Source organism: Phytophthora cinnamomi, assembly GCF_018691715.1.
Source record: "Phytophthora cinnamomi strain GKB4 chromosome Unknown Contig14, whole genome shotgun sequence".
Taxonomy (NCBI): Eukaryota; Oomycota; class Peronosporomycetes; order Peronosporales; family Peronosporaceae; genus Phytophthora; species Phytophthora cinnamomi.
This window is the reverse complement of record NW_027150947.1, coordinates 1,658,305-1,672,493: the sequence shown is the minus strand read 5'-3', so window position 1 is coordinate 1,672,493 and position 14,189 is coordinate 1,658,305. Positions and strand designations below refer to the sequence as shown.

The 14,189-nt window shown below is 52.5% G+C and overlaps 6 protein-coding genes across 6 annotated transcripts; 4 read left to right on the top strand and 2 right to left on the bottom strand.

The window, feature by feature from the left end:
- Positions 1 to 1,714: 1,714 nt before the first annotated feature.
- IUM83_01305 (uncharacterized protein) lies at positions 1,715 to 2,941 on the top strand (the record flags this gene model as incomplete). Its single annotated transcript, XM_067925149.1, has 1 exon — positions 1,715 to 2,941. The coding sequence occupies one exon, from the start codon at positions 1,715 to 1,717 to the stop codon at positions 2,939 to 2,941; it is 1,227 nt and encodes a 408-aa protein (XP_067797353.1).
- Positions 2,942 to 3,146: 205 nt separating this feature from the next.
- Positions 3,147 to 4,438, bottom strand: IUM83_01304 (uncharacterized protein; the record flags this gene model as incomplete). Its single annotated transcript, XM_067925148.1, has 2 exons — positions 3,147 to 3,560; positions 3,641 to 4,438. The coding sequence occupies 2 exons, from the start codon at positions 4,436 to 4,438 to the stop codon at positions 3,147 to 3,149; spliced, it is 1,212 nt and encodes a 403-aa protein (XP_067797309.1).
- Positions 4,439 to 5,546: 1,108 nt separating this feature from the next.
- Positions 5,547 to 6,713, top strand: IUM83_01303 (uncharacterized protein; the record flags this gene model as incomplete). Its single annotated transcript, XM_067925147.1, has 1 exon — positions 5,547 to 6,713. The coding sequence occupies one exon, from the start codon at positions 5,547 to 5,549 to the stop codon at positions 6,711 to 6,713; it is 1,167 nt and encodes a 388-aa protein (XP_067797455.1).
- Positions 6,714 to 6,800: 87 nt separating this feature from the next.
- Positions 6,801 to 7,154, bottom strand: IUM83_01302 (50S ribosomal protein L1; the record flags this gene model as incomplete). The annotated part of the gene is made up of 1 exon (XM_067925146.1): positions 6,801 to 7,154. One exon carries the CDS (start codon positions 7,152 to 7,154, stop codon positions 6,801 to 6,803), a length of 354 nt encoding a protein of 117 aa, XP_067797354.1.
- Positions 7,155 to 8,094: 940 nt separating this feature from the next.
- IUM83_01301 (uncharacterized protein) lies at positions 8,095 to 10,071 on the top strand (the record flags this gene model as incomplete). The annotated part of the gene is made up of 2 exons (XM_067925145.1): positions 8,095 to 9,115; positions 10,064 to 10,071. 2 exons carry the CDS (start codon positions 8,095 to 8,097, stop codon positions 10,069 to 10,071), a joined length of 1,029 nt encoding a protein of 342 aa, XP_067797470.1.
- Positions 10,072 to 10,843: 772 nt separating this feature from the next.
- On the top strand, positions 10,844 to 12,379 carry IUM83_01300 (50S ribosomal protein L1; the record flags this gene model as incomplete). The annotated part of the gene is made up of 2 exons (XM_067925144.1): positions 10,844 to 11,848; positions 12,311 to 12,379. 2 exons carry the CDS (start codon positions 10,844 to 10,846, stop codon positions 12,377 to 12,379), a joined length of 1,074 nt encoding a protein of 357 aa, XP_067797656.1.
- Positions 12,380 to 14,189: the final 1,810 nt, after the last annotated feature.

Here is a 14,189-nt window from a genome sequence, read left to right as displayed (position 1 = left end):
CAGCTCTACGTGTGGAACTGGTAACGGGTCGCAGTCTTCGCTTCAGCGATACCAGCATATTCAGCATGCTTGAGAGAAGAGTCGATGCGAGGGTTTCTGAGCTGAGTGAAGCGTTTTCGAAATTACGACTGGAAACCTCGTCAGCGGGGTTTGAGCGGTTCAAAACTCACTTGCAGGACGACAAAATGGGGTCACTACACCTGTCGCTAGTCCAATTGATCCCGTTCGAACGCCAAGTCGCAACATCTGCAATGTGGGCGATTGTTGAAACCGGCAAGTTCCCTGCTGGAGACCACTCGCGCGCCGTTAAACGCTCTAAGGATGCATACGCCATCCATTCTGAATTGTCTGTGCAACTCGAGAACGGAGGCACCATCGACATCAATGGGCACAGCGTGATGAAGAAGTTCCCGACGCCAACCGGGAGCGGCACGTTAGTTGAGGCTTGCGCCCAGTGGACCATACGACTGCCAGGCGCAGACGCTTGGTCACACATGACGCGAGAAGCAGGATGCTTCGTACTACACAGTTACGCCTCTGGCGGTGACAATGTACCAGGAGTATGTGCATTACGCGCAGAGGTTCGTCTGGATCCGGGTGACTTCGTAGGGGATATGCCGCAGAACCAACAGAGGAAGTCAGATATGCTAAGGGAGGTTGTGATCCCATCATTTCGTAGACAAGCCCATGCTCGACACCAGTTTGTGGAGAATGAGTTGTTGGACATCGTCCGTTAGTGAGTGGAGCAACAACAACGCTATTTTCTTTCACAAGACACCAAACATCTATAGCTCTCAGGTAATGAATTCACTTGCGACAGCCATAGTGCCGATCGCTTCAATCCCACTAGGATAACGCGAAGTAACAAAACCCGTTGAAAATACGTACGTTGGAGCATTTGCAGCACGTTCAAGCACGGATGGTCTCGAACAGCACATTCTCCACAAACTTGTGATGCGAGTTGACGAGATCTCGGAAGGACGCGACCACGACCTCGCCAATTGTGCATTGGCTCGCGATCGGATACTAGTCCATAGTTCTGCTCGTTTCGCCTAACGGGTTAGTTTCAGACGCAGAGCCGATCTGATCTGGCAAACACCAGCTATTTCTTCCCCATCGACAAATTGTCCGCGCATGACAAAGCAACCCGCTTCCTGGATTCTGTGAGTTCACGAAGTCGAGGACGGCAGCGTCGCTGTCCGCTCGCAAGACCCCGAAGCCTCTCGCTGCTGCGTGCTGAGCATAGCAACGTGTATGGTACATCCGGATTCAAGATGCATCGTCACTCTCGTATTCCGATTCAACACGTCGCCAGAGCGCTGGGTGGCTTTCGATGCTTCTCCATCCGGGAACGTTCCCGATTCAACGAGAGACTACAGTAGATCGTAACTGATGCCTCGCTTTGCTCACATGTCAAACGGTAGCAACCTCCGACACGAAAAGTCGACTACTCCATCGTAGCACCGAGCTTCAATTAATCCAGTGTCCATCGAAATCATAGGCTTCTCCATCTCCTCGAACGCTTGACTCAACTCGCCAGCCCTCGCATTCAATGTATCGAGCACAAAAATTGAGTCTGGAGCTGGTCTCCAGTGCACGGAATGCTCCAAGTACTACTACCGGTACCCTATTTTGGCATGCATCATTTTCCAACACAAGGGGACTAAATTTTGGTCGCCACAAAATAACACCGACTACGCCAGTGTAAAGACCGATGTCATCCTCCCTGCCGGACAACGTCGTGGAGAGATTCCTTCGCGACATGGAAGCGCTGGACCAACAGCAGCAGCAACAACAACCCCCTCTTATTGATACCACCACTAGCCAGCCCAGTATCATCCAAAGTTTCACCCCCCAAAAATTCCCCTCCCAATCTCCACTAACCGCCAAGAAGAAGAAGCCTGCACAGCCGTCGTGGATCAGGCGCAAGCAGGAGCTGCAGGCGCTGAAAGACCACGTTCAGGTCCTCGAGACCTGCGTCGTCGTGCTAGAGATGGAAAAATCCCCGTCCAAGCCGGTTTTAACCGCCTTAAAACGTGCAAAATTGAGGAAATCCGCTTTCAAGGAGAAACGGCGATTCCTGGCGGCAGTAGAAGAGAACGAGCGACTACGGGCCAGGCTACTGGCTTACAGGACACAGGCAGGATCTCTGCAGACGGCTTGTAGTGCCGTGGAGAGCTTCCACCTCGGCAACATGGCCGTTGTGGAAGCTCTTCGTATAGAGCTCGGGGCCGCTAGACAGCTCCGAAATTGCAGCCCACAAGTGTTCGAGTTGCTGGAGAGCAGAATCGACGCACGGCTGTATGAACTGGAAGACGCATTAAAGATGATGCAGCAGCCCATGGTATCAACGGACACGGATCTGATTGAGCGTCAGTGTGGTAGTGCAGTGGGGGCGTTGGAGGTCGCGCACACTGGGTTGTTTCCTTTTGATAAGGATACCGTTTCGACTACGATGTGGTCGTTTTTTGAAGTGGGAAAGTTTCCTGATGGCGAGCTTTCGGTTGTGAGTCGACGGTCGGAGGATGGGTTTAGCATGAATACTCGCGTTATTGTGCAGCTCAGCGGTGGAGGCGATGTGAGTATCGACACTCACGCCGTGATGAAGCGGTTTGCGGCAGCTGATGACGTTTTTACTATGATGACTGAGTCTTGCTCAACCTGGACGGTGAGCATTCCGAAGGCTGCGACGTGGCGTCACTCGACGAGAGAAGAAGCCAGCTTTTTGCTTCGCAACTACTCAACTGATGGGGGCAGCGTCTCTCAAGTTCGAACAACTTTTCGCCTGAAACCAGAAGAAAATGCGGACGTCCTGAACTGTTGCCCGCTTGCTGAGCCTCGCGCGCTTGAAGAAATTGTTATTCCGTCCTTTCGAAAGCTCCTGAAAGCGCGTCACCGGTTCGTCGAGAATGCATTGTTTGACGCCATCCGCCACCAGTAGTGTTCAGGTTGGATGTCGTGAGGTGGTAGAGGATGGTGTAACAGGCAAAAACATGGAGTCAGCAATTGCAAGTTGGGATATCCACGTGGAGGACAGCTCCTTCAACGGGGAAGCCGTTGCTGCTGTGCATGTAAATATATAGCTAAGTGTTTTCTATATTTCTTGGCAGGTTTAACTGTAGCAAGCTTTCGGGCTCTCTTATCGCTTAGGAATACCTCTGCACGGCTCTTTTTTCTTGTATAAGTTGGTCCATCGTTTGATTTTCTAGAGCTTGCAGCCGCGACATTATCATACCCTGGTACGACTTGGTAAGAGCTTTTGTTGCTTCGCAGCTCTCGTTGGGGCGAAACCCGTTAATGGTAGGGTTCATCAAGATACAGCTAGCGCATACACTGTTGCCGTTGCGCAGTGGTTGGATATAGCCCCATCCATACTCCTGAGTTCGCAATTTGCACAATGTCCCCACACGCGGCCACTCAGCTACCATATTCCACACCTGAACGACACGATCGCTCTCCACAAACTTCTTGATCACCACGCGCATTGTGCACGCATAGTCACCAACTGCAATTTCGTACTTCTGGATAGTGATACGAGAAGCCGCTCCAAGGGGAAGTCCCTGCCATTTAGATACACACACCAGTCAGTCACCCGTTAAGGACTACCACCATCGACAGCAAAGCTCGATGAACTACTTACAATAGCGGGGTGGATATTCCCGATTGTAGCCCCAAAACCATCCTCGACGCCTTTCCAAAACGCTTTTTCGAGCATGCCACTTTTAAAAGGAGACAAAATCCTAGCGCGGAACTTGAGCAACTCGCCACTTTCCCCTCCCGTGTACACCGAAGTAGCACGATCAACGTAGCTTTCCACCACCTCCGTAGTGAGCTCGGTTAGGCCTTCTCGGTCCATTACCCGATCCATGTCCTTGTACTGCTCGTCCACACTTTGAGCCATCAACCTGAACACCATGTCGTCGCGAGGGCTGTCATACTGAAGGTTCCGAGTCATAAACAACGATCTCGGCAGCTTCTGCAACAACTCAGTCATTTGTCGGAACACATTTCGCTCCAGCTCCCGTGTGTCCTCGACACTTTCCTGCAGCATCTGCTTCAGTGTTGCGTTTTCGTTGTGTCTGAGCAGAGCTCCACGAGCTGTTTTGCTGGATGAGGTCAGCTGCTCCTCTAGCTGACGCTCGAGTTCCTCCGATTCCGACTGCAGTCGTGCAATTTCGTGCCACGGGCGGTTGCGGTCGCGTCTTCGCTTCTTCTTTGGCTTCTTAGGCTCCGGCTCCTGGTCTGTGGACGAAGTTGTGCACTCTTCCGGGACATCGGCGTCCGTAGGGAGGGTGCAGTCCTGAGCTTGGTCGGTCAATATAAGTGCGTTGGGGGGACTGCCAGGGGGTCCTTGGTCACCCCACACGTCGTCTACGATGGTTAGGAGCGCTTCCTCGTCCAGAACGGAGCCGTATGCGGCAGGGACGACGGCGTCCATGTTGATGGTCTCCCCTCCCGTTGAAATGTGACGGACTATTTCGCGGGCAAATAGTCCCACACAAACCGGCTCTAATCAGTTCACGCAATCTGAGTGTGTGGATCACCTCACGGTTGTCTCTTCAGCACTTTCACGGACCGTCGAGTCGAATCCCTTACATCTATTGATCCTGTTCACCCACCCTCCACTTGCACAGTACTTGGTAGTCAAACTTCCGGTATCTTCATCATGCCAGCATCATCATTTATTGCCATGATGGAAAGGCTTGGCATTGATACCTGTAAGTTCGCTTTTCGTCGAAGATGGTCGGAGACAACGCTTCGCTGGACAGCGTAGACGTCTTGGACGTGTTTCTGATGGACATGCACGAGCTTGACTCGACCCATGCAGCTGCCCGGACTCCTGGTCAGTTCCCAAGTTCCCACATCCAGAAGAGGCAGCGGTACTTGTAACAACACAGCCAGCCAAGAAGGGGTCATAAGGAGGAGCTCATGAAGCTGAGACGGAAGAGTGAGGAGTTGGAGACGCACGTCATTTTCCTCGAGATCCAGTTAGCAAGACGATGTAAGCTGGGTGAGAAAAAGCGGCCCAAGTGGTGGAGAACTGCGAAGGACGCCTACTCGCGCGTCTTATGCGTCCACAAAAGTGAGACTCCGCGTCGCGCGGACCATTGTGTGCTGGGCTCCGCAAGTAGAACACTGCGCTCGAGCACCGCTCGTTGCTTCACCAGACATATCGGATCTATCGATCTGCCGTGACAGACAGTGAGTTCCTTTCCACCCACCTGTCGGCTATTAGCCTCAACTCGTGCCTCTACCAGAGACCCAGCGGCCGCGATAGCTTCTCTCAAAGCTTGAATCTCTCGGTTCGTCGTTCTCTCTCCGTTTTGGGCGCCAGGTGGGGGCCGTGATCGAAAGCTACGCAGTTGAACCGCACAGAGTTGAGCTTCGTGCAGATTTTATCCCCATAGCACCAAGTTGTGGAGAACTCGCTCAGGGACGCCGCTCGACCGGTTCCGCTGGATTCTAGCCATAATAAGCACAGAAACGTGCCCGACGTGACACACAATTGATTCTGGTCACGTGCCATGACATCAGTCCCGCCCTGCATGGCCTCGCTAGGCGACTGGGAGGGCGTCTTGGACAGCTTCCTGCAAGACATGGAGACGCTCGACCACGTGCAGGAGGTGACAGTCCACGTTGCATCCCCTAAACTCGAAAAGCAAATTCCAAAGGAGCCCAAGGTGCCGACGTGGCTCAGGCGCAAACACGAGCTGCAGTCGCTGCGACAACAGGCGGCGGCAATGGAGACTCGCGTCATGAAGCTGCAGAATAAACGGTCGGCTGCTGGTGCTACGATGGACGGGAGCTTGGCGAGGACGGACGCCTTGGTGGAGAGAAAGCGGCGAAAAGACGTTCAGGACGAAAACGAGCGGCTCCGCAAGAACCTCGAGGCTTATGCCAGACAGGCCAATGCTTTGCAGAGCTTTTCCGATGGAGAAGGGAGTCACCAGGACCCGTTGATGCATCGGTCCGTGCCGGTCACGACGGCACTCCGGGTTGAGGTGGGAGTGGGCCAGCGCCTTCGGTTTAGCGGCCATAACGTCTTCGGTCTGCTCCAGGCGAGAATGGACGCGCGATTACGGGAGCTGGAAGAGGCATTTACACTGATGAAGCTGCCCATGGGCTCAACGGATTCAAACCTCGTTGAAACCACTCTGGTGGGAGCTGTGGAGTTCGCGCGGATTCAGTTGCTGCCATTCCGGAACACCGACATTTCTTCTGCGCTCTGGTCGGTCGTCGAGATCGGAGGCTTCCCGGACGGCGAGGACTCGGTCGTAACGCGTCTGTCGAGGGACACGTACGCTGTCAATTCCCATGTGAGAGTGCATCTCGAGTCCGGGGGGACTATCGATATCAATTCTTCCAGTCTGCTGAAGCGGTTCGACGCGCCGAGTGGAGTCGTCGTGCTGGTAGAATCGAATTCCGCCTGGACGGCTGATCATCCAGTCACAGGAACGTGGTGCCACAGGACGCGTGAAGGAGGTTGCATCTCGATGTGCGACCACACCTCGCCTGGTATTAGTCAGACTCGATCGATGTTGCGACTCACGCCCGTCGCCTTCACTGGTCAGGATTTGGACTGCCCGCTTGCAGCGTCGCAAATGATTAAGGAAGTGGTGATTCCATCCTTCCGGGAACTGGTAATTTCGCGCCACCAGTTTGTGGAGAACGCGCTGTTCGACATCATACGCTCTCGAACGCGGGCTTCGTGAAGAGCGTCGAGTGAACGTCTCACAAACATTGGTACGCATAGGCACAAAAATGGCCTGAGAGACGCCACGAGTAGCGTTAAATCAGTGTCAAAAGTTCACTTTAAATCGGTGATCACTAGTAGTAGCCTCCACTAGAACGGCGTAGCCGCCAGGCAGCTTGACTCGCTTCGTGAGGCAGAGACCACGGATATCCACGCTGTCACCGCATTCGAGCGGCCGGACGGGGCTGCAATCCTCCGACGCCAGGATATTCTCCGAGCGGAGTGTGACTTGCGCGTCGGACGTGACACCCAACTTCATGACCTGCCACGCGACGTCTTCGTCGTCCTCCCGGTGCACCTGGACCAGGTCCGTATCGGGGTCGCTCGTGATATCTCGTGATGCATTGAGCATGTCAAAGACCGCAGAGCTGAGCACCTGCGAGTGGAAGGAGCCCTTCAACTCTGTCCGCAGTGCCTCAGTCACGACTGTGTTGGTCGCGAACTGGCGGCCGCGACCTCGAGCGTGCTGCACCTGCGGCGGCACTGCTCGAGCCGCTCCTTGAGCCGCGAGTCTTTCAGATCTTGGCGTGCAGCTTCTGCGCCGCTTTTTTAGGTACCAGACAAGTGCGTGTAAACGTTGGCAAGAGCACCAGACTCTGTTGAGCTTGCCGGTCGAGTCAACGAGGAAGGATGAGAGGAGGTTCTGGTCACTCGTACTCGTACGTGACATCACTTTCGTACCACAGCAAAGGGTGGCCTTGATTCAAGCACGGCGTAATCCCATTTTGTGTCGCAGCCTTGGCGAGCAGTACAGATACCGTGCCAGCACTTGTGCATCGGTGCGAAGATGCGCAAGCGCCCGCCAAGAAGAAGGCGAACCTGACCTGGGAGCGTCGAAAGCTCTACCTGCAGCTCTACGTGAGCTCCCTGGTTTCGTCTCCCAGCGTTTTGGACGGATCAAATCGGACCAAATCCCAAATTTGATAATATTACACCAGAAAAGGGCCATCCATTACAGTCTGGGAGCCAATCGCAAATCTGCTCCCCCCGCCAACTTTTAAAAATTTGGTACTTAATCGGGATTTAGGACTGGAATAAATGTTGTGAGAGTCGCCCCACAAGCGCGACCTGATTCCTGCATCTGTACTAGGCACTCCTGTACACAGAGGTTGCCGAATTCTCGCATTGTGCTGGAAAAAGAGTCATCACTGTGAGGTATTGGACAATAACTTCCAGTCGTGGAAGTTCCAGACTGGACCATTGCACATGACGCCAGGAATCCTAGCCGCGACAAAAACCAGTGCATTGGCGTCATCATGGCCTCGTCGACCAGCCAGATTTCGCTCGTTTGCGCCTGCCCTCAGTCGCGCAATAACTCAACGTGTCGCTGGTGGCACGCAATGCCCGGCGCCTCGGAAGAATCGGAGTTCGCAATAGATTGCAATGATATCCTCGAGGCGTTCCTCCACGACATGAGCGCGTTGGACCGCCACCAACAGAAACCGAAGAAATGCGGACCCGTCACCACGGTATCAACTGCACCCGTCGTTCAAATTCCGAAGACAGTTAAGAAGAGACGGCTGAATCCGTCGTGGCTCAAGCGGAAGCGGGATCTGGAGGCGCTGCGTGCGCAAAGTGAAGCGCTGGAGACGCGGAAGGAGTTCTTACTGCGCAAGCGTTCAAAACTACAAGGAGGTTGTTCATCAGAGACTGTCGAGCAGCAGGAGCAGCAGAGAGAAACTCTCGCTCTAGAGAAGCACAAGTGTGAAGGTGCTTTGGGCGAAAATGCCTACTTGAAGGGCAAACTCCAAGCCTATGTGAACCTTTCGGGGGCTTTGCAGACTGTGTTCACTGCTGCTGAGCAGCAGAAGCAGCAGCTGATGACTATGAGCATGGCAGTCGCCAGAGCGCTTCGAACTGAAAGTGGTGCCGGGTACCAGCTACGACTCGGGAGCCCGAGTGTGTTTGATCTGCTGGAAGAGCGAGTGAACAGGAGGTTCAGGGAGCTAGAAGCGTCTTTCGTGACGAACAAGCTAGCCATGACGTCGGCTGACACCGAGTTCGTCCAAGTGTACTATGCGAATGCGGGTCGACGGTTAGGCACGGTGGAGTTCAAGCGAGCTCAGTTACTGCCCTTTGATGAAACTATAATTTCTACGACCATACTTTCCATCATCGAGGTCGGCGGATTCCCTGACGACCAAGATACTCGGGTCGTGAAGCGCTCCAGTGACGTGTTTGCAATGGATTCTCGTCTCACCGTTTACCTGGACGATGGCGGCAGCGTCAATCTCAACAACCATAGCGTGATGAAGCGTTTCCTGACACCAACTGGAATTGTGTTGATGCTGGAGTCGATATCGGACTGGACTGCTGACCTCCAAGACTCTGGCTCGTGGACTCATACAACGGACGAAGGCGGTTGCTTTGTGATAAGCAGTTATTCTATCGACGGGGCTCGTGTTGCAAACAATGCATTGCCTGGTGTATCTCAACTACGCTCAAAACTGATTCTGAAACCTGGAGATCCTCCTAAAACCTCACGACGGCCCCCACTCGCAGAAGCCCGGACGATAAACAATGTTGTCATCCCGTCGTTTCGTGAAATCATCCAGTCTCGCCATCAGTATGTAGAAAATGCTCTTTTTGACTGCATTCGTGAAAATACCTCCGCTAATGCTGGAGCGCGAAACCAAACCTTCTAACAAGCACGGTGGTGAGAGCGCGTTCATTGCCTCCTTTGGCCTAGCTTAGTCAACGTGGCACATCTTCGAAGTGTCTGACGTTGTTAAACGTTGTCTTATATGCACTGGAGGATTGGTCGGCTGAGCAATAATGACAAAGCTGGTGCTTATAGGTGGCATCACGTGTGCAATCAGCTCGAATTGTAAAAGTGTTGGTACTATCCCGATATGAAATCCCAGGTGTCCTGAGCCAGGGCCCCTGATCACGGAGCCAGCATGGGAGGAATTTCCATAAATCAGTGATTTTCACTGACTGAGTGATTAGTCAAAACGATAGAGATAACTACTCATCTGTATTAGACTAGTCTTCGTATTGGACTGACATACACATTTCGAGTTAATCCGATATCAGTAGTATAGTATGCCAACAATAGTAAGTTGGTTCTTATTTTTGCAATTAATACTAGTGATATCATTTAGCGACCTTGGCTTAAAAAACTGTTACTGTAGAGTGAAGCTGTTGCCCTGTTGCGATTGTTTGCGCTCGCGCAGCGTAATTGCCTTCGTGAAGGTTTACGCTGGCACAGGGTAATCCTGCTCACGACGAGAGCTAACTGAATGGCTGACGAGACTGCAAGGCAGGCAGGCAGGCTAACTGACAGTTGGTGCAGTGTATCCATAACAGGATTATAGTCAGTATTCTTCGCACGATCGTTAGAGAATTTGTAGGCGCTTAGTTTTAGTTTAGGGTGTGTAGTAGATACCAGCGTTCGTGAACTGTTTGCTAAAATATATATTGTGGTATACGAGTGTTCTCATAGAGCCATCGTGAAGCCTTCGCAATGCTTGGCAGGCTGGGCTGTGGGTTGTACTTCACGATTAACACTACTGGTCTCGTTGACGTGGGCGTCTTTGGTGCAGCCCAACGTGGGTCAGTTACCGTCGGTACCAACTTGGGGAAGACGGCTTCGGTTAAAAAGCAGTAATCCGAATTGCGAATTCGTAAAACGCTACAATAGGATGGCTAACAGGCAAACACGATTGCAAACGTGTATATTAAAATTCACGAACCTGTCTGCGCAGTACGTTACGTACTGTGCATCACTACGTTGATTAGGACGTGGAGACTAGGCTGGGTGCTAGGCGCCAGCTACTACATGGAGCAGAGTGATGTTGTACATCGGCGATGCACATTTGACGATCAGGAATATGATAGTACTGTTACAGTACTACTGTACTACATGTACCTCTCTAATCGCTGAGTCACGGAAAGTCAATGATTTATGAAATTCCTCGCAGGACAAGATCAAGTCGGAAAACCATGTGCTCACTCCTCTGGCTTCTCCTAAGCTTGAGGCTCAGCTGTGGCGTTGTCACAACGGTTGCGAGTTGGCACCACTCACTCACCAACTCACTCACAGACAAGAATTACTCATCGAGCTCCGTTTTATCCAGTGACCGCGATATGTCAAGTCTACACTCATCGCCTGAGGCCTTCCCTGCGGGCAACGAACAGCGTGCTCTCGAAAGATTCTTGCTCGACGTGGACTTTACGGACTGCGCACCGCAGCGCAGACAGGAGTCTTTGTCATCACCACCTCTGAAGAAGAAGAAATTGGAATCGTCGTGGAAGCGCCGCAAAGAGGAGCTACACGGACTTCGGGCACAAGTGAAAGAAATGCAGACCATGATCGCGTTTTTGAAAGTTCGGAACACTCATTCCCAAGTTTTAGAGACGCACGGGTGGCTCTCCGAGGGCCACCGCCTGTGGAAAGAAACAGCCATAAAGGAGAGGAAGTTGTGCCAGTTGGCCAAGCTCGAGAACGACCGAGTGAGAGAGAAGACGGAGGTGTACGGGAAAATGATTGCGACGTTGCAGGTCGTGCTAGATGCGGCAAACATCGACCACTGTGAGCAACTTGTAGCTGATGCCGTCGCGGAGAGAGTGCTTCGGTCAGAGCTGAAAGTCGCGTCGCAGTTAGGGATGCTCCGTCCTTTGGTATACAGCATGCTCGAGAACGCAGTCCAAGCGCGCTGTGGTGCAATTGAGTCGATCTTCAGCGATACCCGAGCCTCTGCGTCGCGTTTAGACACGGATCACGCGCAGACTGTCCGCGAGAGTGCTGCCACTGCTATGAAGTTCAAGCGCGGCCATGTTTTGCCATATTCAACCGAGGAAGTTTCGCAGGGGCTCTGGGATGTGGTCAAGCAGGGAATTATCCCAGACGAACGATCCGCTCGTGTGTCAGTGTATCCGGACGACGTGGTGCAAGTGGAGGGCTACTTCTCTGTACCTTTGGAACATGGAGGCATTGTCGATCTCCATGCGCATTGCCTGATGAAACGCGTCAATACTTCGGAAGGATTCTTGGTGCTGGTCGAGACGTCAACGGAGTGGTTGGCTCGCTTACCAACCTCGGAGCACTGGAAGTACCAGATGCGCGGCTCCGGTTGGGTTGCAGTGTGTCCGGTGAGATGCCCAAACAGTGGTGCAAGTCAAGTGCTAACTTCAATGCAACTACAAGCCTGCCAACCCGAAGGATCTGGGTCATCCAAACTCTCCGTCAATGTGAGCGACGAAATTATTGCGTGCTTCCGCAAGATGATGCGAACAAGGTTTCAGATTCTAGATAACTTCATGCTAGACTCCTCGCGACCTGTACAAAGTTGAGAGTCTTCACTGCCTAACGGGAAACGTCAACAAGCAACGTTTTAGTGTACGCTTAGTCATGTACAACACTAACCAAGACGGCTTACGGGCTAGTAGTCCAACAACATCGTAATAAACAAACACCGGCATTGCCCCAAGCAGAGAAAACGTTTCTACGTTCTCTTCATTTCAGGTGTTTGCCAGGCTCCTAACACAACAGGTTCGAAAGCCCCCGTATGCTAAACTAACTCCTTACTAACGAGCTCGGATACTATCGAACAGGGCATTCTCAACGAACTGTCGGCGGGACTCCAGTATCTCGCGAACTTTCGGGATGACGATGGCATTTAATTTTCGGGTCTCTGACGTTTGCTGGCGATGTCCAATACCAGAAGCGGCATCGAGGGATAGAGTCACTTCGGCTTGGATCTTGGATACATCGCTGTCCACAGCATTTTTGCCGCGAATGTAGCTGCTTATGACGAAGCACGCCCGTCCCTCGATGGTTTGGACCCCAGAGCTGGCCTTGTCGCAGTCTGTTACCCAGTCATCCACAAACTCCGACATCAGTACGATCCCACTTGCTGTTTCAAAGCGCTTTACCACGCTGTGTCCATTACGAATGGCAAGACCGCCGCTTTCAAGACGCAGAATCATCTGTGAATCCACTGCGCACGTGTTCTCCGAGCGCTTGGTCACGCGTAACTCGTGGTCATCAGGAAATCCTCCAAATTCGACGAAGGACCAGACTGTCGACGAAATGGCATTTTCTGCAAATGGAAGCAACTGGGTGCTCTTGACCTCCACCGTTCCTGTACCACAATTGTCTCCATTCCTATTGTAGTTCTGGACAAATGTAGTGTTTGGGATCGCGATACATTGTTTAGTCGATAGCGAGGCTTCAAATCGTCGGAAGCGGGCGTTCACACGTGCCTCCAACATATCAAATACGACGGGGCTTGAAATCCGAAGAGTTCTTGCAGCCGCCGCTCGCATAGCATCCAGAACCAAAGATTGAAGTTGCTTTGTAACTATCGTCGACTGCACCACCAAAACGTTTCGGATCTTCTTCTTTAAAATCTTGTTCTCTTCCAACGCAGCCTCAAAATTCTTCTTCTTCTCCTCTTCTTCGTTGTTTCTCTCGTGTTGCTTCGGCGCCTCGGTCATGCTAACTCGCGACACTTTCGAAAGTAAGAGTTCCCTTTGAGTTTCGAGCGATTGGGCTTGTAGGCGCAAATCCTCCAGTTCGCGTCTGCGCTTGATCCACGACGGATTCAGCCGTTTCTTCTTGTTCGATGTCCTCATATTTGCGTCGCTGGAATGAGTCACTTTGCGCTTGGTTGATTTCGTGGATACTACTTCGCTCCTCGTCTTCGTGCTTGACTGCTTATTGTGATCGATTGCGCTCATGTCCAGCAGAAAAGCGTCGAGAATCTTGTCGGCCTCGGAACTAAACGCATCCTTCTCATCCGCAATTGGAGTGCGTGCCATGGCGGTGACTTTCCTATAATCGATCTGATTGCCCAATGCCTGGCACACGCACACAGGTGATGGTTGCCTTGAAGGTATTATTCCTGATTATGGCACCGGCTGAGAGTCCTTCTCTGCGTGAGATACGCTAGGCGACACAAGGGAGCGTGGCGGTACCGCATTCATCAGGGGCAACGTTCAGCCGCAATGCACTTTATGCATGCAGTTCACTTGATTCCAACCATAGCTCACGCGGTACGGTAAGGATGCAGTCAACAGTAGGGACACCCGATAACGCGTTGCTGGAATACACCGATGAAAGAAAATCCATCCGCCCCGCGCGCTCGAGCTCAGTGACCCTTCTCCCTCGTTTGCTGTCCCGGCACTGCTGGCAGCAGAGCTGGCTATTATACGTGACGAACTGGTGATCAAATCCTCCATGTCATTTTTACATGTGAGCTCCATCTACCACAATGGTTCAAAATGCCGATTCCTTGGCGCGTTATACAGCCATGCCATCACCCCCTGCGCCAACAGCGAAGAGGGCGAAGCCAAACTAAACCAGGAAGCGGCGCAAGGAGAAGCTGGCCCAGCTTCGGGAGGAGACCCGAGACCTCGAAATGTACCTGACGCTAGATTTTTCCGCGGTGCGTAGAGTATCCGATAGCAGAAGTCAAGGCGAAAGATTGAA